Genomic DNA, 15,269 nt, shown 5'->3' with positions numbered 1-15,269 from the left:
CAGTTTAAGTTAACATAATAAGCCTAAGAGAAAGGATGAAACTTATTTTTGTTAATCGGAAGCACTTGAAATGTTAGCAGGTGTGTGCTGAATCCCATTTAACATAAATTGGAATGTGACAGGTTCATTCTAAACACAGCTATATCCCCAGTTTTAAGAGGATGTGCACACTTGTGCAACTACATTGTCTCACTTTTCCATTTTTACTTCCTCTCTCTCTCAAAAAGATTTCAGTTTCTTATTGCGTTGTATAGGTCACATTAATGGCGATTTTATTTTAAGTGATTTATATTGGTCTGAACAGGGGTGTGTAGACTTTTTCTATCCACTGTCGATGATAGACAGACAGACCGATATAGTGTAGTATAAAGTTTCAAGTGGTAAATTTTTTCTTAAAAAAAGATAATAAAATAAATAATAACAATAATAAAAATTTACCGGTATATAAAAAGTCTACACACCCCTGTCCAAATACCAGTTTTTTTTTTGTGTATAAAAAAAATGAGACCAAGATAAATCATTTCAAAACTTTTTCTGCCATTGATGTGACCTATGACCTGTACACTATTATCTTTTATAAAGGATAAGTGAAAATAAACAATTGAGATAATGTGGTTGCACAAGTGTGCACACCCTCTTATAAGTGTTCTGAATCAACCAATCACATTCAAACTCATGTTAAATGGGAGTCAGCGCACACCGGTGACCATTTAAAGTGAACTCTGATGAACCCCAAATTAAGTTCAGCTGTTCTGGTAGGCTTTTCCTGTCATTTTTGGAGTTGCATGTTACAGGAAGGCTGTCCACAAGGTTTAGGAGGAGTGTTTATGGGAACTTTTGCGCATTCTTCCAGAGGCGCATTTGTGAGGTCACACACTGATGTAAAACGAGAAGGCCTGGCTCACTATCCCCTCGAAATTGTTGTGTCGGGTTGAGGTCAGGACTCCGTGCAGGCCAGTCAAGTTCATCCACACTAAATTCTCTCATCCATGTCTCTATGGACCTTGCTTTGTGCACTGGTGCACAGCCATATAAAAAAAATGGGAGAACTGTTCCCACCAAGTTGGGAGCATGGAATTGTTCAAAATATTGTCGCTTGGTTGCAGTGACAGGAGGATTCAGACGGATTCAGCATAGCGAGAGCTTTTGCACAATTCATTGCTCCCAACTTGGTGGGAACAGTTTGGGGACGGCCACCTTCGTCTTCCAACGTAACTGCGCAGATGAGAGATTTTCTGTGGATGAACTTGACTGGCGAGCACAGTCCTGACACCAACCCAATAGAGCACCTTTAGGATGAATTGGAATGCAGACAGAGCCTTCTCGTCCAACATCGGTGTGTGACCTCACAAATGCGCTTCTGGAAGACTGGTCAAAAATTCCCTACACACTCTCCCGAACCTTGCGGAAAGCCGATTTCGGAAGAGTTAAAGCCGCTTTAGCTGTAAAAGGTGGACCGATGTCATATTAAAGAAGGGGATGTCGCTTCAGATTAGGCGAGCAAATACGTTTGGCAATATAGTCTATGTACAGTATTTATCAGGCTAACATTAACAAGACAATGTACTGTAAGTATTTTCCTGTATAAACACAAATAAGAAAAAACATAAGGTTGATAATTTATCTAGCTGCAGTACATTTCAAAAAAGTACATTTCCAGTGACCAAAATGCATAGAGACGTAAAAAAAAAAAACTGCATGTCCTTTCATTCGGCTTAAAAACCTCATTTGAAACCCAATCAGGTCACGCGCATTGATGGGCATTCTCCTCACCCGTCACTCGTGCCGGCCCATAATGCACCCCTGCCGTCACACGTACATATATTACACGTCATACATTACACGGATATTGGCCGGCCCCGGAGCTGTCATCGTGTCTTCGCGGCGCCACGTGCGCTGCCGATTGGGGCCTTCACACAAGCGGCCGCAATTTTGAACGCATCTCCTTCCAGACTTCCAAATGATTTTGATCCCAATTTTGACTTCACGTCGCTGAAGGAGGAGGCAGTCAAAGCAGACTGGGCCCCGCTTCGAACTAATCTTCATCGAACATTTGGAAAGAAATCTATTTTCAACGGCTTCCAACTAAATGTGAGGCCAAAAAAAAAATCTTCATTTTAAAATGATGATGATTAGTTTTGAACTTTCTAGCACTCTAAATCAGTCCCAATTTTCAACTAATTTCCCTCAAACATTCAGAGAGGACTGGCCCTCCATACAAGCAAGAATGCTATCGATTTTGAAAAACATCCCAAAACGCGGAGCCCAACACGTTGTGGACAGCGGCTTCACCCGGGTGTGGCCGCTTTAGAGCGCGTCGTCGTTGGCGGCCAAGAACACGAGCCAGGAACACGAGTTTTTTGAAGCTAAGATGAACTTCTCGAAGGCAAAGCTACGCAGTTGTTTCAAATACACAAGTTGCGATTGCCTTTGTGGCCCTTGCATCCTTTGATTTTTTTCGAGTCCGAGTACCTGTTTGATTGACAGTTGAAAGGGGCGTGGTTTCAGCGCATTAAGCGGACACGCCCAAAGTGTTGGAGAGCGGATAGCTTACACAACTTTGAAGGTTCACTTTTTATTCTTGTGATTTTTTTTTGTTTTTGTTTTTAAATCATCCCAAATTTGACAGCGTTGCAGTTCCTCTCCACTCTTCTCTGTGGCGTGTCAAAGCTTTATTTTCACTTAACAGGAGCTTTAATCTTAGAAGCTGCGATGAAATGTGACTTAAGCCGCACATCACCAATGTCTAGGTGCGAACTTTGGAATGTTGTACGACAAAATTGCGCTTTGTTCCCAGATAATGGCACAAAAGGTGTCCTCGGGTCGGGTGGGAGCGAGGGCCTGGATGGTTTGTTCCCACATCTTCAGATGGCAAAATTTTCATGGGCACCCAGGAGGGGGGGCGCTCCCGATGCCAAGCCTCCATTGTACTCGTCAATTAATTCTCCTTTTCACGCAGCGCCTCACTGGACTCAATTATCCCGCCGCCAAAAAGAGGTGTTTCGTCCGGTTTGCAGGACTTTCATTCCATATTGTCGGACGCTCTTCCGTAAAGCGGGCCTCGTGCGTGACGTCCGGGAACAGCCGGGCAAGGGACAGGCGCAAATATTCCCCACAGGTCCGTATCAAACAGGCCCGGAGACAAAAAGCTGAACTTGTGAACCTGGGCGGGGCTGAGGGGGCGCTTAAGGGGCCGATTGGGGGTGACAGGCGGAAAATGCCTGCGTTTTACACACACTGACAATTTACACTCAATTGACTACAGACAGGATTATTTGGAGGGAGCTTTATTTGGGGTGGGCATAAAAGGGATTGCGAGGGTGGCAACAATTCATCGACAACTAATCGATTATCAAATGAATCGCGATGCTTTAGACACATTACCTCAAAATTGTCCAAGTCTTCTCAATTTCTGCCTTTCTGTGATGCTCCATTAAAGGAGACTGAATATCTTTGTGTTTAATGAAAATAAGATATTTGCAAACATCTGCTTTCACTTTAGCAAAACATCAATCAACATTCCCCCCCCACCCCCCCCTCCCCTTTTTGTCTGACGTTATGGACCAAAACAGCAACTGAGTCGTAATCAATGAGGGTTGTGCATTTTCGGCATCGTCAACTTGAAATAATGTCCTGTTTTTGAACGAAGTTTGTTTAAAATATGAGATTCATCTATTAATCCATTCATTAAAAAAAATCGTTAGTGGCAGCTCTAGATTGAACTCCCCCAAAAACGTGAATTGTGAGAATAATAATAAGAGTGGGAAGCACATATTCAAATACAAAAGTTTTTTTTTTTTATTTATTCAAACATCAATGCGAGCTTAAATAAAACAAATACATGTCACATTTCTTCTTATGAAAATAATTTCTGTACAAGTGTTTCAACTCAAAGGGTGTGAATTTTCAGCACCATTTTGGACTTTTTTTTTTTTTTTTTTATAAAAACAAGCAAAAAATATATATCCAGGTAGCTACTGTAAATGACAGATAAATTATAGGGACATTTTTGGATGAATCCACATTAAACTTCAGTTCCTTCCCGACTGTATATGAGGTTGTTGACAGTGAAGTGATTGCTGAGGTTGTAATAGTTCATTCTGCTGTCGGAATGTAAGGAGGGCGAGTAGGAGCCCAGTCCGGAGATGCCCTCGCGGCCTTGGGGCAACTCTGCGCCCAAGTCCCGCTCCGGGGCCCCGGGGGAGGCCTCGGCTCCGGCCGCCGGCAGCGTGTCGACGCCCGACACGAAGCCGGCGAAGCACGGACTGTGCTCGGCCGAGTGAAGCGGCGACGAGCGCGGCTCCGTGGAGGCCGGCGAAGCGCGCAGGCTGGGCGGCGACGAGCTCAGCAGGCTGGCCGTGTCCGAGAGCTTGTGCTCGGCGTTCGAGTCGGGCTTCTCGGCCGCGGTGCCGATGTCGGCTCGCCTCTTCCGCTTGCGCCGAAAGTTGCCGTTGTCGAACATTTTCTCACAGTTGGGGTCCAGCGTCCAGTAGTTGCCCTTACCTGGTGGGAGAAAAGCGAACAAAGTCGATAAAACGGGTTTAAAAGTGAGCTCGCTAATGGGAAACAGCTGGACGCGCTCATTCAGAACTCTATTACAAAACGAGTGTATTCTATAAACCTACGGATTTCAAGGTGTAAATGTATTCTATGGACACTTTTTCGCGTTTAAACGAACGTGTCTGAGCGAGCGGCACTCACCGGGGTCGTCCTCGTCCCGGGCGACCTTCTTGAAGCAGTCGTTGAGGGACAAATTGTGCCGGATGGAGTTCTGCCAGCCGGCTTTGCTCTTCTTGTAAAACGGAAAGTTTTCGGCCACGTACTGGTAGATCTGACTCAGGGTCAGCTTCTTGTCCTGCGCGTTCTGGATGGCCATGGCGATCAACGCCGAGTACGAGTACGGAGGCCGGACCATCTTGAAGAGCTCCTGCTGGCTGGAGATGGACAACCAGCCCAGGTCGGCGCCTCCCAGCCCGCCGGGTGCCGCCAGGAGCTGCCGTTGGCCGCTGGAGCCGTAACCGGCCGACTGCACGTAGGTGGAGCCGCCGCCGCCGCCGCCGCCGCCGGAGCAACCGGCGGGGAGGTAGGGCGAGGCGGGGGAGCTGTTGAGCCACAGGTAGGGGTTGGTGGGCGGGGCGGCATAGTCGCTCAGGCCGTAGCCGGAGGAGTGGTTGAGGGCTCTCTGGGGGTGATGGTGATGGAGGTGGTGGTGGAGGTTCTGGTGCTGGTAGACGCCGTAGTTGTCACAGTACACGGCCATGTCCAGGAGCTCGTGTGCCGGGTGGCTGCTGCTCTGCTGCGGCTGCTGCTGGCTGGAGGCTTGCTGCGCTCCAAAGGCGTTCATAATCCACACAAAACCAAAACAACCACACGACCTCCGAAGCGCTCCGAGCTCAACTGACCTTCCAAACCGGCGAGGGAGGCGTATTTATGGGCAAGGGGCCAGGTGGAGCCCCCGGGGGTGGGGGAGGAGGAGTCGTCGGTCACACCTCTTTTTCAGTCGAGCCCAATCTGCCTTTCAATGAGCACCGATACCATCTCCATCTTATTATGATACCATCTCGCATTAGCACAGGGAGCATCGCTTTTTACTTTTTTTTTTTTAACAGTGCAAGGGCGCCAAACTGGAGACAACATAATTAGATAAGAAACGCTAATAACAACAACGCTTTTAAATCACACATTTTACAAATTGGACGTATTACATTTAGTCAAATTTGGATTTGCTTCAGTTTTTCTGCTTATTTACAGCACAGATACAATACAACTAGACTGTGACAAAAGTTAATGAGGAGAAAGAAAAAAAAATTCTACAAATGGGCTTGATTGTATTTTAAATATTTTACACAATTTTTACTTGCTTCAGTTTTACTTAAAGCACTGATACCAATAAAATTCAATTATGGTAAAAGAAACATGCAAAATAGCACAAATAAAACAAAAATTATAATGGAAACATACACATTAACAATGTTTTAAAATATATATATATTTTTTGCCTCAGATATGGATTTCCTTTACAGCAACAATACTAATACAATTTGGCCACAAAAAAAAAAAAATAAAAAAAAAATATATATATATATATACACACACACACACACTAACACAATGACATTTGAGCTGCTTTTTACACGTTTCATGTATTTCTTTTCTTGAGGATGTATGACAAAATCTTCCAACATACAAGGAAAATACAAATAATTATATTTCATTATATCATACACCTTTATCTACGTAGTAACTTTAAAAATGATATATATTTTTTAAAGATGATCTTGACTCGGAAAAGCCAAAATGTCATTCTAAAATATGACGTCTAAAAGCGCAACAACATGAAGGCGATGAAGTAGTGAGTTCCACCGAGTCAGTCGAACGACGACGACCCGAGGCTTTCACTTGAATACACTCAGTCGCCTCTCGAAACAAAATTTGCATCATCATGCGATATGATTGCCCACTGAATGAACAGCCGTGACCTATTAGAGCAGCGTCAGTGTTGTTCGAGTACCAAGAGTGGCACCCAGGCTCCCTCTAGTGGTACGCGATATAATCACTGAATTAAATGTTCAAACTGTGCATGTTCGAGAAGCTTGCAATACATTTGAAGTCGTTTTGTATTTTCCTAGATTTAACTGCAGTGTTGATGTTCAAACGTGTTACAGAGGCTAACACAAATATTCAACCACTTTTAAGGTATAAAACCTCGACCTTTTTAAATCTCGTCGATGTATTCAAGTCACTGGATAAAGATTAGGCATTATCAAACAAAAATAACACGCATGTGAGGTGCAGGCATGATTTCTTCCCTCTCGTGGTCGCCATCCTGATGTTTTACCGTCGTATCTGTGAGTTTCGAGCGTGTGCGGCCTTAAAAGGCGGGGCTTGATTTGGCAAGTGACGTGCGTGTCACCAAATGAAATGGTAGAGTTGGCTGGCTGTGCCAAGTCACGGGTACGTGGTAATTAGGGTCTGACGAGTCGTTAGCGAACGACGCACTTGACAGCAATAACGCCGCTTACCTTTTACAACTTGTTTTGTCAAAACAGCTCATTGACGGACATTACGACAAGTCTACCTGTGCACTTTCAAGAACATTTTTACTGTAATAATTCAACAAAATGAAAGAAATTCTTTAGATTACAACTCTATGCAAAAGTAGTTTAAATAAATAAAACATTCGTCCATAAGTAATAATAACAAAACAATAATATTGGTTAAAAAGTTTTTTTCCCCCAGAAAAATGTATGGCATTCGCTCCAATTCAGTGGCAAAAATAACAAAAATAAGAGGAGGCAGCAGACATTTTGGTTGTACAATGCATACACAGTGAATGTTTATTCAAAAAGTGGTGTCAGTAGTGAATTTGGAGCAGTTCATATTTAAAATCATGCGCACGTTCAGTCAGTCGCTTTGTGCACGCCAAACATTTCACCAGTAAAAGTCACTCGACAGCCTTTTTTTTTTTTTTTTTTGGGGGGGGGGGGGTTTGTTTCTTGTGTTGTAAAAATGCCTCGTGTGATCTAATAATGCGTCAATACAAACAATCACGTACAAAAACAAAAATAATAAAATCCTATATACAAACCTCTGTACATACATAGCGGGACATTTGAATTCATGATGTCTTGATGACTTAAAGGGTAAAAAACTGAAAAGGACCGCAATGAGGTATTCATCTTGTCAACGTGGGTCAGAAGTGTGGGTATCTTTGTGTGTGTGCGTGCGTGTGTGTTGTTGGGGGGGCGGGGGGGGGCAGTCGCCATTTTTGTGGTCGTCTTGGTTGTCCGCATCTTTGCGCTTACTGTACAATTCCCGAATCGATGGACGCCTGCTTCCTGGTGGTCTTGGGAGGCGGCGGCGGCGGCGTCTTGCTGGGCAGCGGCGGAGGTAAATGCTACGCCGCAAACACAATACACACATTAATAGAAAACTATTTTGATAACAATTAACCGTTTAGAGGCCTTGTTTAACTCGTCCTAATCTTTGAAATTTCAGCCTCGTAACGGAAAACAATCCCAGATGTTTTGTATTTTTTGATTATCTGTGTTTAGTCAAAACAAGACATTTGAAAACAGCTCTTGTATCATAAATCAATTTATGTTTGTGCATTTTCTGCATTGGCAATTTGAAATAATGCCCTGCTTTGGAAGGGATGGAAATTTTAAAAAATGATTTGCGGCTCAGAAAATGGATCAATGGATGGATTTTTTAAAATCCGATTCATCGGAAAAAATGGACATTGACAATGTGTTAATTTATAAACAGAATAAAAAAATAGCTTTAACCTCAAACCAGCAATAACAAAAAACTCTTTTCACTCAGTCCACCAAAAGCGGAGATGTCCGCTTTTGCGATTGAACTCTCGTCGAGCGACCGACGACTGACGAAGGCGTACGCACCCGTTGATGCGGCGGCGGCGTGGTGGTCGCGGCGGAGGCGGGCGCGCTCGAGTCTTGACTATCCAGCAGGTTGCCGTAATCGGCCGTACTGCCTTTGACGGGAAGCGGAGGCGGGACTTCCACCTTGTCGGCGCAGCCAATCCCGTTCAGCTCCAGATCTGACCACAAGCGCCACGCTCATCTTCAAACATTTGAACTTAGCGGACGATCGTAACTTTTCATTATCGGTTTTTGTCTTCAAATTATTTCATTAATACCAATGTATCTATTTTTGTTCATTTATCTCATTAAATAATGGGTCAGTTCAATTATTACAAGCGATACAAAAAAAAAAAGGATGAGTTAAATATACTCTTATTAAATAATTATAAATAATAACATGGATGACCATGAATTGCTATTATCCAAATTATCGATCTCAGTTGAGATGCAAAAATATTAGTCAAATAAGATATTTCTAGTTTCTTATTCTACTCATTAATTGACTAATTAAATATAGTTACATTCTAAATAATGTTCTAAATATACGATAAAATTTGCGTGAATTGTTAGTTTATTAAAATAAACAGTATCACATAAAAATATTCATAAAACCAAAAAAAAAAAAAATCACTTTTTTAAAATAAGGGTAAATTGTATATTAAATATAAACAACTAAAATGAGCATGAATTATTAGTTTATAATTCTAATATTATTTTTTTTTACAACAAATACAAAACTATTTGTAAAATATCTATTTTTTACTATACTAAATAATTGGATAATTAATTAGAGTTAAGTTATTAGTTTGTTATTAAAATGAACATTATTCCATAAAACACCAGAAAGCTTGAAACGGGGAAGGGGGGCCCCAACTCACTGGAAACAGCGTGCAGGCTGAAGGAGAGTTTGCTGCGGGGCGTGACGGGCGGCGGCCCCGGCGAGGACGAGGTCGCGGGCGGTCCCGGCGACACGGAGAGGCGGCGGTCTCCCGCGATCTGACTGAGCACCTGACTCCTCGGCCTCTGAGGCCTCAGCGGGCTGATCTGCGAGAGGCCAACGGCGCACACGCAATTGTTGCTCACGTTCTGATCGTTTGCAAAAAACACCTGACATTCGGAAATGGGTTATTCAATCTTCAAAGACTCTGTAAAGTGACCACTTACTCATCCAACTAATACATTATACATGTTTGACGATAATTGGTGAAATGTCAGAACTATGTTGTACTGTATTGTGGCGATATAACAAACTGCTTTTCATCATTTCAGTGCAATTGTGACGTGCAGTTAGCTAGCTAGCTATGCCTAAACCCTGAAAATGCATCTGTAATTTCCTTCAAATAGTCTTCTGGCGTAGACGCTTTAGAGCGCCTTGTTGGAGAGAACAGCAGGAGAGCGGAATTTGTATATATATTTTTAAAAGTACGATTTTAAAACCAGCACGGGGACAGGGCTCCGTGCTGGCTTTAGAGTGCCTCGTTGTTGGCTGTGAGTGCCTGCAGCATGCAGAAAATGGTAGAATATGGAGGAGCGGAGATTAAAAAAAATTATAATTTCAATTTGACAGCCAGTGTGCCGACAAGTGCCTCGTGCTGGCGTGGTTGCTTTAGAGCGCCTCGTTGTCAGCCATGAGTACATGCACATCACGGAGAAAAGGCAGAAGAAAAACCAGTGGCGATGTGACCGCCAGCGTGTGGACCTGGGCTTCATTTTTGAAGCCTCATTTTATAAAATGAGGCGTTTTCTTAATCAATTAAGTTTGTCAGCGTTTAACAACACTCCTCCTCTGTGGTGTGTCAAAGTCGTTTTCGTCGCTGTGTAATTTTGTGTCTTTTGAGTTACTTTCGGAAAACTTTTGGGTGAAAGAATGACATTTAGTGTAGTTGTATTGCTCTCAAATTTTGACTTGAGCAGTATGTAGTAAGGCTTCACGGCTGCTACGGAACGGATCCAAACCAAACCGAGTGGCTCAATACCGTCTCAGAGAGTATGACGGCCTCGGCGGGCTGCAGCGGGATCTCGGTGGTCTTCATCTCCTTGTCGAAGACCTCCTGGTGCTTGCTGTTGCGCTTCTCCTTCTTCTTGTCCCGACGCTCGGGCTCGTCGCGGTCCAACTTGTCCTGGGACTTGGTGTGCAGCTTCTTGGGTAGCAGCGGCTCCAGGGTGAAACTGGAAGAACACAAAAGCGGGGGGGGGGGAAAAAAAAAAAAAAAAAAAAGAACCATCACAAGCAATATTCTCCTTGGACTGCACCCAACAGATACATTTATACACAGATAACAGTTCTCCAATCCTCTTTCGCCATTGAATTGAATGAAAATGAGATTCATTCGTTCGAGCCGCCCCAAAAAGACCCGACTGATACGTTTTTCGAGATACAGGCCTTGTTCGGCCGATTTATTTAGTTTTGCTTTGATTTGAACGCGTCAGTTTTAGTTTGGCAGGTAGTGAACAATTCTTCCAAAACGTGGCTTCAAGCAGTTTATTGACACTCCAAGTTAAAGACGACTGTCAAACTAACAACATAACTTTGCTTTGAAGTGCGTTAGCTTGACGCTAATACATAATGGGGAATAGGAAACATCTATGTGACGCGGTTGTAATGCTTTAACACATTTAAATGCAAACGGTTGTGCAACATGTGGGCAGACAATTTAACAATACTCACTGACATATATTCTTTATCCTCTGGGGAAAAAAAATAAATAGTGCCACTTACTGAGTTACAGTACATGTGAAACTCTTCTTCGTTTGTCTTCATGAGTGCATTATACTGGCCCCCAGTGGCCAAGTCGTGCACAGCAGAAGAAGCTAGCAATGCATGTAATCACGAGGTACAAATGGTTTCTTTTTTTTTTTACATCGTATTAAATTACGTTATTACCATATGTTTTTATAAAGTCCAATATTGAAGCGATATTTTCCTTTTGAAAAATACTACACATTTCTTTTTTTGGAGGGTGGGGTGGAATGGATTAATTGCATTTTAATTCATTTCAAAGGGGAAAGATGATTTGAGAGTATTTGAGTTACTAGCGTGGTCACAAAAATGCAACGCTTCTTCTGGCCAAGCCTGAGTGGGAACAGGATGAGGATACAATCTTTCTTTTATTGGTTTTGAATAACTTTTCACTTCCCGCAGGTGTCCGCAATACTTCACAGGCACTTACCCGTCAGATCCCGGCCTGGAGGGCGGATTGTCCGAGGAGACGGAGGTGACGGAGGCCACGGACAGAGGCCGCTGCGACGACGGCATGGTGAAGGAACGAATCATGGAGTGAGGACGAGGACCGCGACGCTCGTCCGCCGCCGGCTGGTACGTGCATCACGAGTGGCACGGGGGGATTAAAAAATTTTTTTTAAAAAGGAAACAGTTTGAAGTTCGTTTCACCTTTCATAATTTAAAGCAAAAGGTGACAGTGTACACTTTTATTTCCAGATAGACTTTAAAAAAAGCATTGAGATTTATTATTTATTCGGCAACATTGCCATCTAATTGAGCAGAAAAAAATATGGCTATAGTGTTTAAATAAAATGGTATTTTCTATTATTAAAATATTAGCATCTTTTTTAACATGACCTTTTCTCTAATTAAATAAAACGCATTTGTTATGACCCTTGGTTAATTTTGTTGTGCTGTTGTCCTTCTCTGCCTGAGGGTGGCGCTGTCGTCCTTTTGTGTTTTGTAGGTGCTGGCAGCTGATTGCCACATTATACACCGTACACTTTTTATTGATTCATGTTACAATATATCCCAGTTATGACCGACACTATCAGAGAGGAGATTTATTTTTATTAGTGTGCTCCGTGTGGAAGTTCGGAATATTTTTTCCCCTTTACACCCAAATATGAACACTAATGATCATCACAATTTGAAAAGGCAGATGTTTGGTCAAAAGTCTCACCAGCGTCTTGACTCCGTACTGTTTCTCCACCTTCTCCCTCAGCTGCCTGAAGCAGGCCTCCAAGCGGTCGTGGAAAGGCCGCAGCGCCTCCGTCACCTTCTCGCCGTGGATGCGCACGCCCTCGGCCAGGTGCGGGATCTGCCAGGGATCGAGATCAAGAATCGATCGTCATCCGGCCGTGTCGATGTATGTCCGTGTCATCGTTTTCTTTCATTATTTGCATTTCAATTCACAAAAGTAGTTTCAAATTGAGTATTTTCAAAATGGTTGATCAGCCCCCCCAAAATTCAAAGATTTTCACACATTTTTCAAACTAGTCTTACATTTTTTTTTTTTTACAAAATGCTTACTTCCCCCCAAAAACTCTAAATTAGTTGTATTTTATTTCATGTTTTACAAATTGCTTATTGCCCCCAAAATTAACAGAAATAGTTGCAATAAATGTCCAAATTGTTCAATTATATTTTCCCCAAAATTCACAAATTTTGAACATTTTTCTGACGTTTTCTGGAATTATAATTTATTTATCTCTTTTTTTTAAAAACTCTTTGCTTACACTGCACTTAAAAAAAACTAAAAAAAAAAAAAAGTCAAACATCACCAAATGTGTTTTTCGATTATTACAAAAACATCTAAAATGTTTTATTATCCCCATCCGGATGGAAAGATTTTTCATTCAATATTGTTTTTTCTTAAATTAGAATGATCCCTTTAATATTTTTTTTTGACTGCTTACCCCCAGAAAATCAGCAATTATTTTTCAACGTTTTTTGTTCTTTACTGAAATGTTCTTAAATACAAACATTTAAACCGGAATTCGCCGAGCTCAGAAAAACGAGCTGCAGGCATTTCCCCAGAGTCTGCACCTTCATCATCCTCCTCCTCATCATCATCCTCATCTTTTGAGGACGGCGACTGTGGCAGGAAAGCGAGGTTTCGCAAGGACGCCGCCGCCACCGAGCAGGACAACGAGACCAATGTGCTGCGGAGGTCGCGCGAGAAGAGGGAGACGCAGAGTCGTGCGGCAGGATTTCCGTCTCCCGGGATACCCGTCGGCGTTCTTTTTATAGCGGCCGATCACGATGGAGGATGATCGAGTGCGCCCGAGCGGCGGCATGGCAACGCGCTCGTGCGCAGATACGCGCAAGCTATTTTTGTACCGCGTCGGTGCCGGCTCGCTGGAGGTTGAAGAGCTTGCAACGCAACGGCCAACTTCGGCCTCTGCGTCGTGTAGAAGAGACTTCAATTAGCCAAGTGGCGACTGGGGAGCTGCACACGGCTGGGACTCACGAACCTTTCGAGACTCACAGAATATCGTGTTCTCTGACAATACGAGCACCGAAACTACCAAAAAAGAGTAGACTCCTTTCTTTCGGCAACAACAAAAAAAGTTGGTTTCCAGCTCTTTTCCTTCTTTCGATATCAGCAGTCGAACATGGGTTGGTTTCACCAAAACACTCGTTTCTGACCAAAATCGCTGTCCAATTACAAGCATGCAACTCTGTCAATTAAAAAAAAAAAAAAAACTATCCAAACAAAGATATATTTGAAAAACAATTCAATAGTTAATTTTCATTTTATTTATTTATTTTTATTTTTTTTTTACAAATAACCTTTTCATATTTAAAGAACATAAATTACAGATTAATTTATTTCAAAACATTGATGTTGGCTTTCAAGTGAAAAACGTTTTTTTTCCCCATCTGAAAGTATTTATTTAATCACATAATTAAATTTATTTATTAAACAATTTGAAGCATTGAAAGGCACTTCATGAAATGGTATTTTTACTTGCATCGACTTTCTTCATAAAAACACCCTAAAAAAAAAACCACACAAAACAATAATAAGCTTTGATCAGTAGAAGGCTGACAAAAAAAGCAAAACCGAGCTTGTAACTTGTGCTGGCGTCAAGCAAGTTGAACGTTGGACACGTTTCCCAGCGGAAGGTTGCGAGTCTCACCTGCCAGGCGATGAGGTCCTTCAGCTTGTCGATCTTGTCCTGGTCTTCCGGGTGCTCGTGCGTGTACTTGTCATTGAAGAAGGCCTGCGCAGGGAGGACACACACTCAGCAGTTTTCTTTTTCCAAAGGTTTTACGGCCATGACTGATGCAATAAATACAACAAGGACCTGTGTAATAGACGGGAATGAATCTGCATGCAAACTTATCTTCGTGGCTGACTAGTTCATTCTGCACCGACGGATGACAGCGATCAATTTTTTTTTTTGTGATTAAAGTTTTGATTTATTTAAAAAAAAAAAAAAAAGAACAGCAATCCATTTTACAGACTTACTCAAATGTATCCAAGCTATTTCCACTCATTCTTGTCCAAAAAAACCCTAAAACATCCAGACTTTCAATCTTGAGGCGACATAAGGCCACACGGCTCCCGCGAAATGAGGGAAGCGGTGGAGTATTACATCATTTGCTCAGACAATTCAATGTTAATAGGTTTGTTCGCAAGCTATTTTCAGCGTTTTCATCTGATTAATAATGCGTACAAATAACATCGTTTTGTGAAAAAATACGAACTTGACCATTTTTGGACATATGCGAGCATGTCGGACGTCAGGTGTCCATGCCTACCTTCTCGTAGTTGGCGAAGCCCCCCATGACGGCGGGGTCCACGATGCCGTTGAGCAGCATGGAGAGGGGGTTGATGGGAAGGTTGGGGTCATTGAGGTGCTTCTGCACCATGCTGCTGATCTTGTCGTTGGCCAGCTGCATGGTTTCCATGGCGTTCTCCAGCGGGCTGATTTCATCCTACGCACACACACGCACGCACAACGCACATTACTATTTGGAAAGGCTTTTATTTCGAGATGTCTTTTCATCAATTTTTTAAGAATAGCATCAACAAATATTTGTTGGTTTTGCATATCTCCATAATAGTGCTTTTTAGTTTGTTTGAAAGTCCACTTTCAGAAAAATAAAGGCGTGCCCCCTAATCGCAAAAGAAACTAAATTTGTGTTTGCGA

At 42.6% G+C, this 15,269-nt stretch overlaps 2 protein-coding genes across 2 annotated transcripts in view; both read right to left on the bottom strand.

The window, feature by feature from the left end:
• Positions 1-3,858: 3,858 nt before the first annotated feature.
• Positions 3,859-5,366, bottom strand: foxi1 (forkhead box i1). The gene is made up of 2 exons (XM_061706498.1): positions 4,702-5,366; positions 3,859-4,503 (listed from the first exon to the last, which is right to left on the bottom strand). The coding sequence occupies exons 1-2, from the start codon at positions 5,342-5,344 to the stop codon at positions 4,025-4,027; spliced, it is 1,122 nt and encodes a 373-aa protein (XP_061562482.1). The 5' UTR covers positions 5,345-5,366; the 3' UTR covers positions 3,859-4,024.
• Positions 5,367-7,481: 2,115 nt separating this feature from the next.
• dock1 (dedicator of cytokinesis 1) overlaps positions 7,482-15,269 on the bottom strand; it is a 99,497-nt gene continuing 91,709 nt past the window's right edge. The window contains exons 45-52 of the mRNA XM_061664105.1: positions 14,878-15,054; positions 14,253-14,336; positions 12,290-12,427; positions 11,555-11,697; positions 10,361-10,553; positions 9,263-9,428; positions 8,403-8,560; positions 7,482-7,897 (exon numbers count right to left, since the gene is read on the bottom strand). Coding sequence (XP_061520089.1) covers positions 7,802-7,897; positions 8,403-8,560; positions 9,263-9,428; positions 10,361-10,553; positions 11,555-11,697; positions 12,290-12,427; positions 14,253-14,336; positions 14,878-15,054 — 1,155 coding nt within the window. The 3' untranslated portion in view covers positions 7,482-7,801. The remainder of the gene's footprint in view (positions 7,898-8,402; positions 8,561-9,262; positions 9,429-10,360; positions 10,554-11,554; positions 11,698-12,289; positions 12,428-14,252; positions 14,337-14,877; positions 15,055-15,269) is intronic.

This window comes from Phycodurus eques, chromosome 19, assembly GCF_024500275.1.
Source record: "Phycodurus eques isolate BA_2022a chromosome 19, UOR_Pequ_1.1, whole genome shotgun sequence".
Classification (NCBI taxonomy): Eukaryota; Metazoa; Chordata; class Actinopteri; order Syngnathiformes; family Syngnathidae; genus Phycodurus; species Phycodurus eques.
This window is presented reverse-complemented; position numbering and strand designations above follow the sequence as displayed.

What these genes read in the sequence shown, in the direction of transcription:
- foxi1 (XM_061706498.1), bottom strand. Translation starts at nt 5,344, where the DNA reads ATGAACGCCTTTGGAGCGCAGCAAGCCTCCAGCCAGCAGCAGCCGCAG. An exon ending in CCGGGACGAGGACGACCCCG is followed by an intron (nt 4,504 to 4,701) that starts GTGAGTGCCGCT and finishes TTCTCCCACCAG; the next exon opens with GTAAGGGCAACTACTGGACG.